At 39.4% G+C, this 19,245-nt stretch overlaps 1 protein-coding gene across 3 annotated transcripts; it reads left to right on the top strand.

Moving 5' to 3' along the window:
* Nucleotides 1–316: 316 nt before the first annotated feature.
* On the top strand, nt 317–18,769 carry Kcna3 (potassium voltage-gated channel subfamily A member 3). Of its 3 annotated transcripts, none has more exons than XM_028757321.1 (3): nt 317–3,699; nt 6,570–6,687; nt 13,338–13,921. In XM_028757321.1, exon 1 carries the CDS (start codon nt 574–576, stop codon nt 2,149–2,151), a length of 1,578 nt encoding a protein of 525 aa, XP_028613154.1. In that variant the 5' UTR covers nt 317–573; the 3' UTR covers nt 2,152–3,699; nt 6,570–6,687; nt 13,338–13,921. The 3 variants fall into 3 exon arrangements, with proteins under 3 accessions (XP_028613154.1, XP_028613155.1, XP_028613156.1); XM_028757322.1 differs by having other exon boundaries at nt 6,573–6,687; XM_028757323.1 differs by lacking the exon at nt 6,570–6,687 and having other exon boundaries at nt 13,338–18,769.
* The last annotated feature ends 476 nt before the right edge of the window (nt 18,770–19,245 follow it).

Genomic DNA, 19,245 nt, shown 5'->3' on the forward strand with positions numbered 1-19,245 from the left:
GGGAAGGGAACGCGCGCTGACCAGGAGCGAGCAAGCGGAGCCCAGGAACGAGGTCAGGCAGCCGGGTTCCTCCAAGGCCAGTGTGGCTGGGTAGGGGTTCCGCGGGGTCCGGGGAGTGGGGTGCAAGTTGGAGGTGATCCAGTGACAAAGAAGGGCGAGGAACAAGGGTGGCAAGCAGGAAGCGGAGCGCGCGCGCGCGCGGTGGGCGGGAAACCCGGGGGCGGCGGCAGAGAGGCGGGCGCGCGCCCCGCGGGGAGGGGTGCGGAGGAGGGAGGAGGAGGCGTCTGGACCGTGCAGCCCCGCGGGCCGCGCCAGCCCCAGACAGAGCCACGCGGCAGCCGCAGCAACAGGCGGCGGGGCCGGGCTCGTGGGGCAGAGGCGGCGGTGGGGCGGGGAGCTCCAGGAGGAGCGACTCGGGGCCAGCCGCCGCCAGCAGGGAAGGAGAGCACCGCCGCCTCCCGCGCTCTGCCGCCGCAGCCCTCCACCCGCCACCGCGCCCACCCTGCGCTGGACCCCGCGGCTGGCGGCGCGCGCATCCTGCAGATCCCCGACCACGCCGAGCTGCCGCCAGACATGACCGTGGTGCCCGGGGACCACCTGCTGGAGCCAGAGGTGGCGGGAGGCGGCGGCGGGGACCCGCCTCAGGGAGGCTGTGGCAGTGGCGGCGGCTGCGACCGCTACGAACCACTGCCGCCCGCGCTGCCCGCCGCTGGCGAGCAGGATTGCTGCGGGGAGCGCGTGGTCATCAACATCTCCGGGCTGCGCTTCGAGACGCAGCTCAAGACCCTCTGCCAGTTCCCCGAGACGCTGCTGGGCGACCCCAAGCGGCGCATGCGGTACTTCGACCCGCTCCGCAATGAGTACTTCTTCGACCGCAACCGACCCAGCTTCGACGCCATCCTCTACTACTACCAGTCCGGGGGCCGCATTCGCCGGCCGGTCAACGTGCCCATCGACATCTTCTCCGAGGAGATCCGCTTCTACCAGCTGGGTGAGGAGGCCATGGAAAAGTTCCGTGAGGATGAGGGCTTCCTGCGGGAGGAGGAGCGACCCCTGCCCCGGCGTGACTTCCAGCGCCAGGTGTGGCTGCTCTTCGAATACCCGGAGAGTTCAGGGCCGGCCCGGGGCATTGCCATCGTGTCAGTGCTAGTCATTCTCATCTCCATTGTCATCTTCTGCTTGGAGACGCTACCCGAGTTTCGCGATGAGAAAGACTATCCCGCCTCCCCGTCGCAGGATGTGTTTGAGGCTGCCAACAACAGCACGTCGGGGGTCCCCTCTGGAGCCTCCAGCTTCTCAGACCCCTTCTTCGTGGTGGAGACCCTGTGCATCATCTGGTTCTCCTTTGAGCTGCTGGTGCGGTTCTTTGCTTGCCCCAGCAAAGCCACCTTCTCCAGAAATATCATGAACCTAATAGACATTGTGGCCATCATCCCTTATTTTATCACTCTGGGCACTGAGCTGGCTGAGCGACAGGGTAATGGGCAGCAGGCCATGTCCCTGGCCATCCTGAGAGTCATCCGCCTAGTAAGGGTCTTCCGCATCTTCAAGCTCTCCCGCCATTCTAAGGGGCTGCAGATCCTGGGGCAGACACTGAAGGCTTCCATGCGGGAGCTGGGGCTGCTCATCTTCTTCCTCTTTATCGGGGTCATCCTTTTCTCCAGTGCAGTCTACTTTGCTGAGGCAGATGACCCTTCTTCGGGTTTTAACAGTATTCCTGATGCCTTCTGGTGGGCAGTGGTAACCATGACAACTGTCGGTTACGGTGATATGCACCCAGTGACCATAGGAGGCAAGATTGTGGGCTCTCTTTGTGCCATCGCAGGTGTCTTGACCATTGCATTGCCGGTTCCTGTGATTGTTTCCAACTTCAACTACTTCTACCACCGGGAGACAGAAGGGGAAGAGCAAGCTCAGTACATGCACGTGGGAAGTTGCCAGCACCTCTCCTCTTCAGCCGAGGAGCTCCGAAAAGCCCGGAGTAACTCCACTCTGAGTAAGTCGGAGTATATGGTGATCGAAGAGGGGGGTATGAACCACAGTACCTTCCCGCAGACCCCCTTCAAAACGGGCAACTCCACTGCCACTTGCACCACGAACAATAATCCCAACTCCTGTGTCAACATCAAAAAGATATTCACCGATGTCTAATATATGATACGATTGCCATTCTGTGCCCAGTATTGTGTGGACCATGCCCCCTTGGTCTGTGTATGCCCTTGATTTATACATTTCCAGACCATTCATCAAGGAAGGTACATGAAGAAGTGGAAAAGCACACTTCACTCTCCCTCTCCCCATTGCTTCATACTGAAACAGGTGCCTGGTTTTGCACGTGGGCTGCATTCTCTCAGCTCTTTTTTTCTCTCTCCGTGTCTCTTAATTTTTTGACCAACAAACTTACATTAAGCTTGGTTTCTTGTGCAAGCTCTAAAGCTACATCCTGAGAGGAAATGAAACTAGAGTCAGTAACTGTTTAACCTCAAAATCAAAAGATAGTTGTTTCTTTACTAAGTAAAGGAGATGGAACTTAAATGAAGCTGTTTGGTGGACTTTTCAGTATTGTTTCCGGACTAGTTAGTGTAACTACCTAACCTGAGAAGTGGGTGGAAAGTCTAACGAGAGCGTTGACGTGTAAGCCCACTATAAATTTATTTTGTTTGTGACTGGTCTTTCAGTTTGAATCTCTCCTCTAAGAACTTCAGGTTCACAATAACTCTGAACCAACAGGGAATTGCCCCAAATTGCCCAAAATGTCTTCGAAGTTGCAAAGCATTTTGAAAACATTAAACACAGATTCCAGTGAAGTTGTCAGTTCATGCCCCAGCCAATATCTACGAAAGCCTAGAAACTCATTTTCAGTACTGCCGGGAGAAACAACAGAAATTCCTGATGCATCTGAGAGATAAGCTTCTGCAGTATCACAGGAAGATTAAAGTGGCAGACACCCCTTCCAGCGGAAGTTACTAATTCGGACCTGACTGATGCAGTTCCCATAGCAACCCGTGTTTCCTGGGAAACCCGAAAAAGGTTGTCATGGCATCTTTTGCTCTCTAGCCCCACCCCCACCCCAGGCCCTGCCGTTTCTACAGTAACCTTTCCAGATGGTTCCTACTTACATGGTTTCATAAGAAAAAACACTATTTAAATAAACCGCACAAATTAAGTGTAAGACTATATAGAGGTGAAATTAATCACAAAACGCTTTTTTACATTTTATATAAATCACTGATGTTATCCCATAATGACTGGATCAAAAAGGAAAATGTCATCTTTGGAATGTTACACGTAAGGCATGATCTGAATTAAATGTTAGTTGTTTGGTAGCAATTTTTAAAGATGCTTCTGTACAGTACTTTCACTAAGAAATGACAAGCCAACAGATGAAAAGAGAACAGCAATATAAACATGGTCTGTACATAAGCAAGTGAGAGTCAGTGTGCCCAAAGTCTTACTACAAGATACCTTCAGATTTCCTCAATTAAAAAGAAGAAAAAGAAAAACATCCAGATCCCACAAAAGGACTGTCACCACCACAGGACTGGAAAAGCAAAATCAACCTCAAAAATATGGGTGATGCACAATTTAATGAGTGGATTACAGTCAATGAGAAGGAGGATCAGGAAATGATCAGACGTGAAAGAACACCTGCAAATTTCAGCCACATGCTGAGAGCTGCCAGCAGACAGACAGAATCAGGTGAGCACTGTGCTGTGTGATCCCTAAGAGTAGTCCATTATGCAGGGAACCAGGGTCATTTCTGTTCACAACTAGGTTTATATTTGCAAAGCAGACAGTTTTATATTACATGCCAGTTGCCTTTGGAAAGATTAAGAAATTCTTGCAATTTTCCCCATGTTTCTGGTTATCTTTTGGTTTCCATTGTTTATGGCAAAGGAGTGCAGAAAATTCCCGTCTGAACAGCTTTCACCCAACCTGAACTGAAAAGTTCTCCATTGCTTTGACCAACCCTCTTGGCTTCTGAACAATTTGTTTCTCCCTTTAAAATGAATAAAAGGCAAGTCCTACGACTGCTAGGTTAGTAGCCCAGTCTAATTTACATAATTACTTAGTATCAGTGGTATCATTCTTGAAGCAAATGTTTAAAATTGAAATATGATTAGCTTTGTAGTTCAACATAGGTTTTTTTTTTTTGCTGTATGTGTGTTGTGTGAATTATACACAACTGATTTTGGAGTTTGATGACACATAAGTCTGTCCCTCTAGAGTACACGACAGTAATCTCATCTTTAAAGCTCATGAAATCATTTCAGGTAATCTCTCATAGTCCTACCTAATCTATGCATGCATCTGAAAGAGTGGGAAATATTAATAGAAACTAAAACCGGAAAATAAAGGAAGTACACAAAAAATAGAGGCAATAATTTGTGTCTACCTGGTTGCTGTTTGTTCTTTTTGTCTAAATAGGATTTTTACCTACTTTCCTTTGTTTGTATGACCTTTGAACACTGACCTACATTTTGATCTAACAATTGATGTTCTTGGCAGAGAGACGTTTCTTTCATGACCCATTTTGATGTCAAACACATTGTAGCAATCTCGTAAAAGACCTTAACATAAAGGTGACAATTTTATTCCCACTTAGAAATGCAGACACTTGATTAATTCAATAAATAAGTAAAGTTAGACCATATTTTTTATGCTTCTTAAATAAGAAGAGTTTGAAGGAGACCTTTGGTTTTCTTAACCAGAGAAGTAGCTCAGGTTTTGAGTCGTAGCTTTCAGGTGATATAACTGCTTCCAGTCGCCATATTGGAAACTCCTTAAAGGTTATAGGTTCAGTGTTTTGATTAAGGGATGGTTGATATTTTAGGTACAGAAAGTAATGTCTTGTGTCAGGTGAATGCTGCCACTTACATTAGCATTTACAGGCTTTTCCTGAAGTGGCTGTCATACAGCAAGGTTTGGCTCCGGTTTCTGCTGAATGACCTTGAGAAGTTACATAACTTCTCTGTTCCTTAGTTTCTTTGTTGATTATGAAAGTAATAAATAGTACTCCATACATTTGTTGTATTGAATAAGTTCATGATATACGTCAGATTAAGAGACCATATTATTTTGTAGTCACTACTTGTTAACACTGTATAATTAATACAAAGCTTTGTGAACAAGAAATCAGTAATGTTTTCCTATTTCCTTTTTGTAATAACACAATTACCATTTATTAAGGAGCAACAGTGTCCTGGGCACTTGTCAGTTCTGTAAGGTAAATGCCATTAACTTCATTTTAAGGAGGAAGACAAGGTGACAGAGGTTAAAGTGATTCCCTATGACGTCAAGCTATCAAGACACCCAGCCGCAATTAAAAGTTAGGTCATTCTGAATCTAAAACCATGCTAGTTTTATTAGGTGTCTTGAAAGATAAAATAAATCCCTTATGCTTTAACTTCATTCTATGTTACTTACCAATGTGTAGAAACCTATTCTCTTCAGCACACTGAAAATTAACCCTTTCTTAATAATAAAATGTGTATAATCAGAAGAATCAAAGCTAAATTATTTACCAGGCAGAGATTGACTTTCATGATAACAAAAAATTCATTTCTCACATAATCAATGTGTCTGGATTTAACCTCAGAAAGCATAATCAGTCATATTAGGGATGCCTGCCAAGATAAGGGTATTTCTCCATTTTTATATTAATTTCCTGGTTGTATGTGTTTTAATTGGCCATGTGATAAAGAGCATTATGTAAACTATTATGCCTTTCATTTCCTGTACTTTGCTTAGGTTACTGAGGAACCATGCCAGAAATCAATATAAACATTTTAACTCCTGCAAGAAAGTAAGAATTGCTTACAACAAGTTAGAAAGCAGGAAATTTGCAGATCACTGAAACTTGTGGCACTAGTGGCTCACCTAGTCACTCCATTTGTCATTAAGAGATCAAAAACCATTAGGACATACTTTTGTCATGTGTACTGGAAGTAGCTCCTTGACCAAGATCCTAAATCTTTTATAACATGACAATGGATAGTGATTTGGGCTTAGAATAACTTGCTAATGAATCTACATTTGCCAGTGACAATTAGCTTTGCCAGCGACAGGCTGTTGAACATAGCTGAACATCTTGAGTGTTGAAATGAGATTCTTGTGAGTTATGTGGCTGGAGGAATGCAGCTCATCAGCACCCTTAGGAGGTTGTCTGTGCCCCACAGCCAGTGATCCAGAGAAAACCATAGACGTTGATGCTTGCTATTTCTTTTTCTTGTATGGTGTTTTAAACTCATCTTATGCCAAATTCAAATATGGCAAAAAAAAAAAACATAGACACCAACATGGAAAAGAAAGTGTTATTTCTAAGCTTCAAAACAGAATGTCAAGATTGATGAATAGGCACTGAAAAAGAAATTTAACGTAGTGGTTTATATAAAACTTATTTACGTGTTTGTCATAGAACACACCCAAGCGACAGCTTTGTACACAGCATATAACTACAGCACATATGAAATACATGGCATTTGTACAGCAATATATACAAAGAGCTTACTCTTATGAGAGCTATAGCTATATTTTCTACACATTTAAATTTTCAACATTCTCTGCAGCAGTTTCAAGCCCTTTCCACTTCTCAGCTGTGAATAGAAGTGATAACCCCTCCAACTAAGAAATGCAGAGAAGCATGTGCCCCCCAGTCTGAAGACTTACGGAAACACTGAGATAGAGGTGAGAAGTTCTAGACCTGGAAGAAGCTATTTAGGGATTGAGTCTTGTGGTGGGATTTTTTTTTCTTTCTGTTTGGTAATGCTCCCTTTCAACTAAGGAAGAGAGAATTACCGGTTTATAGGATTTCCTATGTTTGGCTGAGGCAAGTGTGTGTGTGTGTGTGTGTGTGTGTGTGTAATACACCTTCTGTGAGTGTATTTGTCTTTAAGGAAAGATAAGTCATAAGGAGTTTTAAAAAAAAAAAAAAAAGAAAGAGAAAGCTATACAAAGCCCAAACCTTATTTAACAAAATTTTAACACCCTGCCAGAATATGGCCAGGGTTATATGGCATTTGATAATAGTATTATTCATCATGAACTCATTCTCAAATCACAAATACAGTCTCATGAATTCAACTTGTTAGGTGTATGGGCATTTGTCTTGGTTTTTAATGATGCTGTGGTCTAATTTTGTCTTCCAAACTGCAAAGAAAATACATTTACAAAGGAACGTGTTTATGCTCCCCTCCCCCTTCTTCCTCCTTCTTTCTTTTACCTCTCCATGCATCTCCATCAGACACATTTTCCTTGTGCTTCAGAATTTGTACCATCGGCCATCATATATATTTCAAGGGAGACCTGGAAAAGAGGTTCCAGCATTTCCTTGAGTGCCATATTGTTATCACAATCTTAAGAGGATAGGAAGACATTGAGGGTTCTGCTCATGAGTAATATAACAATTGAGTAAGCCACATGTGGTGTTATATCATATCTAAGGAATATTCGGACACAAGCAGACAGTGGGTTCTTGTCTTCATTTATGGAAGATTCACAGAAGTAGAGTAAGAATTTCTTTTTCCAAAAAGCTTCTAAGTTGGAACTGTCACAATACAGACTCTTGGGAATTTCTGTTGACATCCCCACAAGCTTTTTACTAAGAAAGTTATCGTCAAACCCACCATTGTCCCTTCCCTGGATTTTTATTGACTGTCCTGATTATCAGCCCAACCATTCTTTCCCTTGACTCTTTTCTTAGCATGGAACCCTCAATAAATCTTCCTTCTTTGGTTTTTTATTTTTTGTTTGTTGTTTGTTTTTTTGTAACAGGCTTTCTTTGTGTGGTCCTAACTGTCCTGTAGACCAGGCTGGCCTTGAACTCAGGATATGCCTGCCTCCCAAAGGCTGGGATTAAAGTCGTGTGCCACCACTACCAGGCCATTTTATTTATTCTTCTCTTATACAATAAATCCTGACTGCAGCCTCCCCTCCCTCTACCCTCACATCTCCCCTCTCCACCAGATCCACTGTTCTTCCATTTCCCTTAAGAAAAAAAAAAGCAGATCTCCTAGGGAGACACTGCATAGCAAGATGCACTAAGACTAGGCACCTCCCCTCATATCAAAGCTGGATGAGATGACCCAGTTGGAGGAAAAAGGTCCTAAGGGCAGGCAAAGGAGTCTGACACAACTTGTTCCTGTAGTTAGAATTTCCATAAAACCCCAAGCTAAACAACCACAACATATATACAAAGGTCCTAGCACTGACCCATTCAGGGTCAATGATTGCTGCTTCAGTCTCTGTGAACACCTATGAGCCCTGCTTAGTTGACTCTGTGAGCCCTGTTTTCCTGGTGTCCTCAGCCCCTCTGGCTCCTACCTCTTTGCTTTTCCTTGAGGTTCTTTATATTTGTTTTTGGGTTTTTTGGGGTTTGGGTTTGGTTTAGTTTGGTTTGGTTTGGTTTGGTTTGGTTTGGTTTGGTTTGGTTTGGTTTGGTTTGGTTTGGTTTAGTTTAGTTTGGTTTGGTTTTTTACTTTTGTTGTTTGTTAGTTTGTTTGTTTGTTTGGCTGGCTGGCTGGCTGGCTGGCTGATTGGCTGGCTAGTTGGTCAGTTGGTTTGAGACGTGATTAGCCTGGAACTTACTCTGTAAACCAGATAGGTATAAGTCTTCGCATACAGACCTTATAGTGCCTGCGAAGCCCTACTTATTTGCCTAATGCTTTTCCTTCCTGACACTTGATCCACAGTGCTCTTCTTGCTCTTTTTAAAATGTAGAAGTTGTCTCTACCTTGCAGGTTTTGTGGGGTTTTGCAGGTTTTTATGCTCCCTCGCATAGTAAGCTCGAGCATTCAGGCAGCATCCATATGACTCAGTCCATCACTGTGATGTGTTACCCTATCATCACGGCTTTGCCTAACCAGTCTGCTTACCATTGCAGTCCCGTGACATGTCCTTTGTTCTTTATTTAATACTCCATCCAACATAGTATATATTTTATTTATTAGATTTATTAATTATTTTCTCTTTCCTTCCTTGAGATTATGACCTGGAATAGTACCTGAAGTAACATTTGTTCTTGATATGTATTTTTTGGAGGAAGATATGGATTTTCTTATCATGCATCTTTCACTGCTATGGGGCTCAGACTCTTTACCAGGGTCTTATGCATAAAATTCCTGCAGTTCTGTCCACAGGGAAGGCTTTCACTTAATATAAAATACTTTCAGATTCTTACAAGAAGTTCTACCCAATTGTAAAAGAAGAATTTCTATAATATAAACAACTTGACTATAGGTATTGTCAAGGGTGCTTAGAATGTTTCCCAGAGACCATGGTTCCTACATAGTAGCTAATAGAATACTTGTTATAAATATTACTACTCCTCATACATGTTTGCATAGACTTACTGGCCCAAGTAGTACAGAAAATCCCAACAAACTAATGATTCCCCAGAGGACTTCATCTTTCTATTAAGCGAAGATACTGCCATGATTTCAAATGTATTCTCTTTTGCAGGAAGTGGAATTCTCCTTATTTGAATAGAAATATTTCTCTATACTCCTTTTGAATTTTCTCCATTCTCTTGATTTCCCAAGCAAACCAGACCGGTGGATGACCTGGATGTTTCCTCTGTAACTTCCAGGTGGTGTCATTTTCTCACTAAATGTGCCATCAAATTAAAATCAACATATGTGTTTGAATTTACATATGTAGACTAGCAGAATGTGAAAACTCCTTTTAGCAGCTTATCAAATAAGCCTACATGAGACAGAATGCTCTGCTCTGAAAATAATGTTAGATCTTCTTAAATGACAGAAAACAAAAATTAGAAATGAATACTTTAATTTCTTATTTTTTTCATGCTTTTAATTTTTTAAATTGTGTATCATTTATAGGTGGGTGGGTGTGTCCCACAATACAAGTGTGAAAGTCACAAGACAGAGACAGCTGGTTCTCTTTGTCTGCCGTATGAGTTGTACAAATCAAACTCACGTCATCATGCTTGGTGGCCAGTGACTTTACCCACTGAGCCGTCTTGCTAGTAGCCATATGTCAGATTTCTAAACGACCACATTTACTGGGTAGATAAAACTAAAGACAAACAATTTCTCCAAGAAAAACTATAGTTTAATTGCTTTATTTCTAGTTTATATAGATCTTTTAGCTGCAAGCATCTTTACTGACTTGAGCAGAGCAGTTTGCTGTGTAAAATTTAGCTATTTTATTTACAGGCTTAGATCTGTGAGTTTTAGATATTTATTAGTTGTGGACTTAAATAATCCTGATATTTCAGTAGTGTTGGTTCAATTTCATGGGCTCATTTTCCAATGATGTTCCAGGGTTCTTTTGACAATGTTCATATCTTTCATATTGCTAACTTTAAGTACTGTTGTACTTAAACCTTTTGTTGCTTGCCAAGAGTTCATAACTTCCAATACCTCAATCAGAAAATTGTACAAAATAAAGCAAGGAAATTTTCTAGTCTTTGGGCATTTTCATTTTCATTTAGCTGTTAGAACTGTAGAACTTACTGGAAATGTAGCTAATTTTAAGTGCTTTAGTAGATGTCAAAATAGAGACACACTGTGAGAACAAAGCCTACGTTTTTTTAGAATGACGTTGGCTCTGTCATCATATACACATTGTTCAGTAAGCTGAGTCTATATTTTTTTTCATTTGAGACTTGATAGAGTTATGAGTTGCTTCTTTTCAAATGAATAATTATTAAACTGTGACCATCTTTGTCACCCTTTTGAGTAGGTGTCTTTAATTATAGGTCATCATTTTCTACAATACCTCCTGTACCTTTTTATATAAATGATTTTGATACTTAATGACTATTTTTTTCTTTTCAACCCACTTCTTATCCACTAAAATAAGCATCCTTATTATCCAGATATCATCTTTGTTGTTGTTGTTCCTTTATCAACGTTTATAATCTATTAAGTTGTTATATGGAGTCTCTGTGTGTGTGTGTGTGTGTGTGTGTGTGTGTGTGTGTGTGTATGTGTGCGCGCGCCCGCGCATATTGGTAGATATGTGTTTGTGTGGGTGCATGTGTATGTACACATACATTTAGAGACCAGAGGTCTACCTTGGGTGTTATTCCTCAGGACTTATCCACCTTGTTTTTTTAGATGGGCTCTCTCATTGGCCCAGGGCTTACCAAGCAGACTAGACTGGCTATACAGTCAATGGCAGGGTCTCCACCTCCCCAGGATGGGTTTACAAGCACAACCACCACCCCCAGGCCTTAAGTGGATCCTGGTAATCAAACGTAGGTCCTCATGGTTGTGCAGCAAATACTTTACGAACTGAGTCATTCCCTCAGCCTCTATGCCATATTATTCTTATTTAGTAATTTCAAAGGCCTTGACAGGAAGTTGTAAAAGTTAAGTCTTGGTTCTTCCTACCAACCCCATGCTCCCAGGAGTAAGACTCGGGCTCAAAATATATTTACAAATACCTTGGCCAGGTATTTGTAGATAGAGCCAGTAGATAGGCTCTACTCTGACTAGATCATAACTTAGATAACCCAGTATTTTAACCTACATTCTGCCACATGGCTGGTTAGCTGTGCTCAGGTACCATGCATCTGTCTCATCACATCTCCCAAGAAGATTTTCCATGCCTAGCTCTATCCTAGAATTCTTTCTGCCTCCTGGATATGCCACCGATTTCCTGCCGAAGCTATAGGCCATAGGCTTTTTAATTGACAGGTGATGCATCCACACAACACACAAGGTATTCTCTCTGCAAGAAGTAGTGGATATGTAAGTTTTAAAACCCAAAGCCTAGTCACTTTTAATGAAGATCATAACAGTACCAAAGTAAGTAGAGCTGACCAGAACCATCTCAAGCAAGACAAACAGGCTGCAGGAGCACCAATAAAAAATAGGTACTTAAGTTCTAAAATGGAGGCCAGATCATTCGTGTTACTAGTATTTCTTTCCTAATGACAATTAATAATTAGATCATTGGAGTTTTCATATTTTCATAATAAAAACTAACCATATTTTGAATATACTCCTACTGTTTTACTCAAGAAAAAATAGTGTAAAGAAATTATATGTCTTTGGTTAGTATGACCAAGTATAATCTCTACCAACAAGGAAAAATGTTTCTGCAGATTACCCAGCTCACAGTAGGCTTTGGTTTGTAGCTTCATGAGTGAACAATTCTCCCTCCAAAAACACGATAAAATTCCAGATCTACATCTTTGGATATCTACTCAGGGTTTAGGGACGTTTGCTAAGACCAGCAGTTTATTTGAGAAACCATCTTCTCTATGAATCTGATAATGTTCACACATTCAGCCTAGGTTTAGCAGGCTTTGTTTTGTTTTTGAGAGTTTCCTTCTTATTACAGACCAAGCAGGTGTTTGGATGACATAACTCTAATTTTAATGTATTCTTTGTGTATTCACTCAACATACATATAGTGAGTACCCAACAGTGTGTCAGACACTGCAAAAAGCAGTAGGAACTGACTCTTGTAACATATAAAATGTCTTCTGTGTACCACACTCCATTCTAGATTCTGGGTAAAACTGAAAACCATACTGTCATTTTTATATTTACATACATATATATATATATATATATATATATATATATATATATATATATATAAAATATTTTTACAAATTAATCTCTGCATTTCTAAGAATTTTTCTAGTGGGAGGAAAAGGAAGTCACCAAACGTGTAACTTTTATTTCTTGGTTCTTCACAACCCCTAATGATGTAGTTTTTGTCTTATGTCTTTGAAGTGGTACATAACTGTGCATAGTCATATTTTAAGGATAAGTAGATTTGTAATGAAAAGCTAGACTCAGCACTCACTCCACAGCTTTCTCCTCACCCCCTTCCTTTTCTTTCCCATCCTTTTTCTGTGTCTCCTTCTCCCTCTCCCAGCTCCTCACCCCACTCCTTCCATGTACAAGAGCCTCACTAAGAACAGAACTTCTGTTTGGATCAGAGACTTCTCATTTTAACTTACCATGGTAGGAGATAGAACCAACAAGCAGCCTTCAAAAACCACTGAGAAGATAATACATTTTTCTAACAGTCACTTGAAACTTGTCAGATGGCCTTGAGGACAAGGCTCATTTTTTTCCAAAGCACACTATCTTACTGGCTTAGACTAGATCCTGGATCATTATTAATGGAAAAAAATTATAACTGGCATAATCTGAAACTTTAAAATTTGCAATTTGATGTCACTCAAAATACAGTCTGTAGTATTTTTAAATGGTATTTCTTTGACTTGACAGGTAACAGTAAGAGAACTCTAAGTTTAAAACATTAATGAATGGAACTTTCCTATTAACATAAATTCTGCAATTTCAAAGGCTAAATAGACTGTAAGTTATTGAGTCTTCTCTATTCAACAGGTCCCTCAAGAGCCCTACGTAAGGACTGCAGCGCAACCCTGACCAGAAGGATGCTCAGTGCCAGGCTGCTTGGATAAGAGTGCAGTGGCAGTTACATGCTTCCATCTCAGTTCACATTCAAAGACACATCTCCAACCAATGCTTCATATGAAGGAGAGAACTCAAAGATGCAGGGTATTCTTCATATTATGAGTGGTACAAATGAAATCTAGCAGGAGATAAAGAGGAACATTAAAAATTAGAAGAATATATAAATGTTAAGGTATCACGTCAACCTATCGACATTCTGGTAGAGTCAAATCGTCCAAAAACAATAATCAGTGTCAGAGATAAAGATAGCCTAGTGTGTGTTTCTAGCAAGCCAATTATTGTTGTATTATTTTTTTCATTTATGTACTAAACTGTATTTAATTGTAGACTATGTTTCTATAGTCTATGTTCTGGATTATATTTAACTTTATCTGTGAGGGTATGATTATACCAAAGGCTTCCATTGGTAGATTAGCCCGTTCACACAAATAAGTGAAGTCAACACTGTGCCCAGATGAATGGTATTAAAAACAGACTTGCCTAAAAGAAATGTGCCTTGCTTGATGAAACATTCTTTTATTTTTTAATTCAAAATGATAGATTTACAAATTAGATTTTAGGTAGGTTTTAGTTGACCTTAATTTTACAAGAATATATTAGTACTTATTCTATGTTTAAGTTGTCTGTGTTACCTAAATTTTAATATTTAGTTATATCTAGACAGTTCCTATATATTAAATTCTATTTTATTTTCACAGGATGTTTGGTATGGTGAGACAAAGTACATTCTTAAAGATATATAATATCTCATTTGATGTTTATAACTTTTCCTTCAAAATTATATGTATAAAAGATTCTTTGACTCATTTTCTATTTTTATATTCTTTTAGAAATGGAACTCTTTTTCAATGTAAAAAAAATGGCAAATTTTTAGTTGAAAAAGAGACTTGGGAAGTCATGAAGATGGCTGCCCATTTGGGAACATTTAACTTTTGTGCCATTATTGTATTAACTGTGACATCTCAGCAGAATGGTAGCTATTTGTATGTTATTTCATAAGCCTTATGGAAAGTCAAACTGTGAACATTTGACATGTACACTACTTTACTTGTTTCCATAGTTTATTATCAAAGCATTCCTGAATAAGTGAATGGAAAGTAATGAGTACTTTTAGAAGCTTAGCTACAATAAAAATACGGCAGTCTCAAAGCCAGGATTATAAGTTTTATGATGACCTACAAAAAAATACAATGACGAATTTCATTATCTACAAGACTCTAAACACCCATTCATACAGTAACTCACAAATAAGCAGAAATACAATCCAGGTAACTTTCTTTGAGGCAATGTCTAAAATAAATTTTTAATAATCTCCTGGTGATTTCTTCATGCTCAAAACTTCAGGCCATATCACTGTAGTTTTAGTGAAGATAAATGGATAGCAACTATCTTTGATTTGAGTGGCATGAGCCTCTAATCAAGATGAATTAAGTGATTAATCCCTTAAGGTGAGGCTATAACCACCACCTTGTTTTTGTTAGTCTTCACTCATGTAGTAGAGATACTAGCATGGGGAATAGTCAACCCTTTGCAATCACTCAACTCCTCATAACTGATGGTCATAGCCTGGTTGGCAGGAAGGCAATCCTGGTAGATGGAAAAAACAGGGGTTCTTAAACTTTCAGATGTTTCAGATCAGTAGGTGTTACAAAGTTATGCAAGAACTACCTTCACACAATGACACAACTTTAAGCAATGTCATAGTAGATCTGTTTTATGATTATAGGCTACAGTTTCAAATAAAGATGAAACTTGGACTTTTACCCACATACACCAAAGAAAAGCACAGACCAGTATCAGATGCATAACATACCAAAACGTTCAGACAAGGAGTAGTAAAAACTAGCATGGGCTTAGGTTACGGGATCCTGGCATTCTTACCCACTGCCTACCTCTAGGACCCCAGATAGGTCATTACTATTGCTAGGCTTTAGTTTCTTGGATTGCAGAGTATGTGTACCTGGCTCAGCAAACTTAAAAGCCCTTTCCAGTTACCAAATCCTATTATACACATTTCTTTAAAAATGCTTTGAAGAATATTTACATAGGAAGATTTTTGATACATTTCTAAAGAATAAATTGAAATGAGATTTAAGCCTTGAAAGTGTATGAATATGTACTATTCTTCAAATTGTGAGCAGAGGAAATAGGATTCCTTCTCCTCTAAGATCTTTCACTCAGCTATAAGAGGATCATGAAAAAAAAATGAAGCTGAGAATCCCTCTGCAGAGGGAAGAGGATTACTTAAATAGCTAACGAGGTGGGGCAGATATTGGTGACATTAATTGGATGTTAAGGTCATTTGCAAAAGTGTGCATCAAATGCTGAGATGGTTCCAGAACTTTATTGCACATCATGAGACTAAAAGTAGAAAGGGTGGGGAAAGACCGAGAACGGGAGTGTTTCCTTATGGTCTCTCCTCGTTTTACACATGGGAGCTTAGGCAGCGCTGGGTCTGCCAGTCATTCGTTTGTCCCAGGAAAGTCCCTTTAACTTCGCAGAACCCCCATTTCTTGATCTTTAAAGGGAACAGTTTAAATTGCAATTTGATAGTCTGCATCTTTATTTTCATCTTTTAATATTCTGTGGCATTTCAGATTCTTAAAATACAGCCATCCAGACATATATGTGTTGATCCGCCCATCAGTCATGAGGACACCACATAGCTCAAAAGTAACTGAATCGATTACAAACTCAAACATTCATTTTTATTAATATTGATATTTGACCTTAGCAAAATCTAAAATACTTCGACCTCATTTTTATTCTGATATGGACAAATTATTAAAATTTGTCATTTTTATCTGTTAGTGCTGAGTTCATTCAACAAATAAATGTCTTCTCAAGTAACTCTGCACAACTTTTTGTAATTTAATAATCATATTGTGCGTACCAATGAACTATAGCTGACTGCTAGGGTACAATTCTGTCACATTTAAAAGTTAATGCCCTTTTGGTCACAGAAGCTGTAACCATAATACAGAAGAATATTCATAAGATTTTGTAAATTTTTTAATAGAAAGGAGGCCTGATAGAGCCGTATTGTAATTGTCTTGCTCAGGAGTGAGAAAACAATTCAGGGATAACCCAAACACTTCTGTTTGGCATTAGTGGACAAATGGAGAAAGAAGGGTTGTATCTTTTGCACAACAAGGATAACAGGTGACAATACCCATGAAAATGGAAGTATTTTTTGGAGGCTGGTTTTAGTATAGGAAAAGATAGAAGAAAGCCAGAATTCAGACAGTAGAAGTATTAAAGTGGTAGCAGTCCATTGAATAACACGGAACTATTTTGTCATACTGAGATTATTTGTCCAGAAAGTTAGTCTCATATCCCTTCCATTCAAAAAAGGGGCCAAGTTTCAAAATGCCTCTGTCATAATAAGGAAATGTATATTTTGACTAGTGGAGCAATTAGCTAAAGCATTTAATCTCATATTTTAGTTTTGTGAATCTGAATTTTCATCTTAGGTATAACTTAGTCTCTTGCATATGTGATAGTGTCTGTGATCATGAGAAATTGTTTCATCAAGTTTTTTCAAGTTAAAAAAATGTGCTAAATGGAGGATTCCAGCATACTGCGTTAATACTGTATCTGACAACCATTCGTGAACTAACCACACTAAACAACCCATAGTGTTTCTCTTCTGGTAAATTGTTTCTATGATGTGATCATTTTGTGTTGGGGGGTGGGGGTGGGGGAGGTTAAGTATTTAGTTTACTTAAAATGTCAAAGTGTTTTTTAAATGCCATACAGTTGTGTGACAATAAACCAAATAGAAAATCCTCTTTTTTCAACTGTGAGAGAACTGTGTAGACTACTTTGGGGACTACCCCATAAATGCTGTCATTTGTGTTTTTAAAAAGCTTATATATTATATACGCACACATATATATATACCGTACAATATATACTACATACAAAGGAAAGCAAATAGTGCATGTAGTGTTTCTTGGAGTCTACATGTGTTTATTTACGTAGACTACTTATACATTGCAAAGATCATCAACATATTCTGTACAATATCTAAAACACTGTTCACATGAATAACTAATATCGTCTAAAGTTAAGATATTGAATAACCGAGGTTTTGAGAATCAAGTGACTTATCTTAACTCATGTGCCCATAGTGGCTCTAAATGTCATTCTCTTTGCCCTTTTCACCCTGGCATGTCATGTGTACCCTGTCGCTGCCATTATATTTCAAACTGAAACTTTAAAAGATGTGTTGAAATTTTAAGGTTTTAGTGGAAAAGAGTCATTGGGGTTATGTAGACCTTTTTAGATAACTTCCAGACTGTATCTACCTATGTGGAGTACCTAAAGGTACATATTAAGTCCCCCACACCCAAATTGTACACCCTCATATTAATTTAATGCCATCATGCTAAACTAAAAAAAAACAGTTCTTCAATTATCTCTTTCACTTGCTATTTAAAAGCCTGTTGTAACAAATAATTTCTGAACAGTCTTTTTTAAGCAACTAGAAAGCTTGCAGCCCTTCTGATTCAGAGGAGGAAAGCTGGCCCCCACAGCAATCTTCTTTTATATGAGTGGAGGAAAGACAGGAAAGGGGGCTAAGAAGTGAGTGTATTTTTTTAAACTCTACATTTCCAGTAACTATATGGAAATACTGAATGATTAAGTCATAGATAGCACTATTGTTAACATTAGCCATAGTTCAAATACTGGTAAGCTTTTCAACATTTAATGATGTACTTAAGGATTTTCCCAGGTTAAATTACAACCCAATGACTTTCTCAGTTTGAATATGAAGAATGTTCGTATTTTAATCCATGTCAGATCCTACATTTTTTTGTTCTCAAACATCAGGTAGACACTAATCTGCTTCCCCTTGTAATTCAGCAAGAGTCTGTGATGTATTCTGTCCTCTGTGCAATGCAGTGCTACTGTGAATATTTAAAAGAAGCATAGGCTTATTATACTGGCATTTAATATTTCCTGACTTTGACTTCAGTTTTCCTCATCAAATAGGTAAGTCAAGTATTATTTTGTATAAAATGAAATAATAATTATCCTCAATAACAACAGGATTCTAACCACGATGTAAAAACCAAAATGTGCATTTTATATTTTTATAATCATTTCTTTTGCCATTGATTTAGATCTACTTACCACATCGTAATGTAAAGTTAGATTCTTATACCATGTTCTCTGCTTACTTTGAGGCCTTTTGTTGAATGAATACCTATGAGTTTGGATGGTGTAATGTTTTCTTACAGTCAATACAAGTCCATTTGTCACTGGGCTTGAAGTGTTTGTTGCAGATGTTATAAACAGAATCCAATAAAACACCTAGAAACATCCTGTTACAGTAATAAGTCCAAATGAGTGTTTCTTTTCTTCAGATGTCCATCCCTGTCCCTTGCTCCTTTTCCCTTCTCTCCCTCTGTTTTCCCCCTCCCCCTACCTCCCACAAAAGAAGAAGCATCAGAAGCTAAGCTCTTGTCAACAGTGACAGCATTAGCTGCCTTTGGACCATGTACCATTTGCCCTTTCTCACAGCCAAGGCTTCTTAAATTCCCTAGATGTTCTTCCATTGCCCCTGGATTATACTTCGAGGAACCCATAAAGCCTCAAAGAAGAACAGTAAGTGTTTAATAATAAGACTCTGCCATCATTCCTTATCACAATCATAAAGTAAATTATGACATTACTTCATTTAAAAGTAGTAATCACATTCATATGTGGGCCACCTTGTTCAAAACATTATGGGGTTATAATGGTCAATATGTAGATGACCCTACTCTTTAATTGTCCTGGACTTCATTTTTTTTTAACTTTTTATTGATTA

The sequence above is a fragment of the Grammomys surdaster genome, unplaced genomic scaffold (genome assembly GCF_004785775.1).
Source record: "Grammomys surdaster isolate TR1022 unplaced genomic scaffold, NIH_TR_1.0 126158, whole genome shotgun sequence".
In the NCBI taxonomy this organism is placed as follows: Eukaryota; Metazoa; Chordata; class Mammalia; order Rodentia; family Muridae; genus Grammomys; species Grammomys surdaster.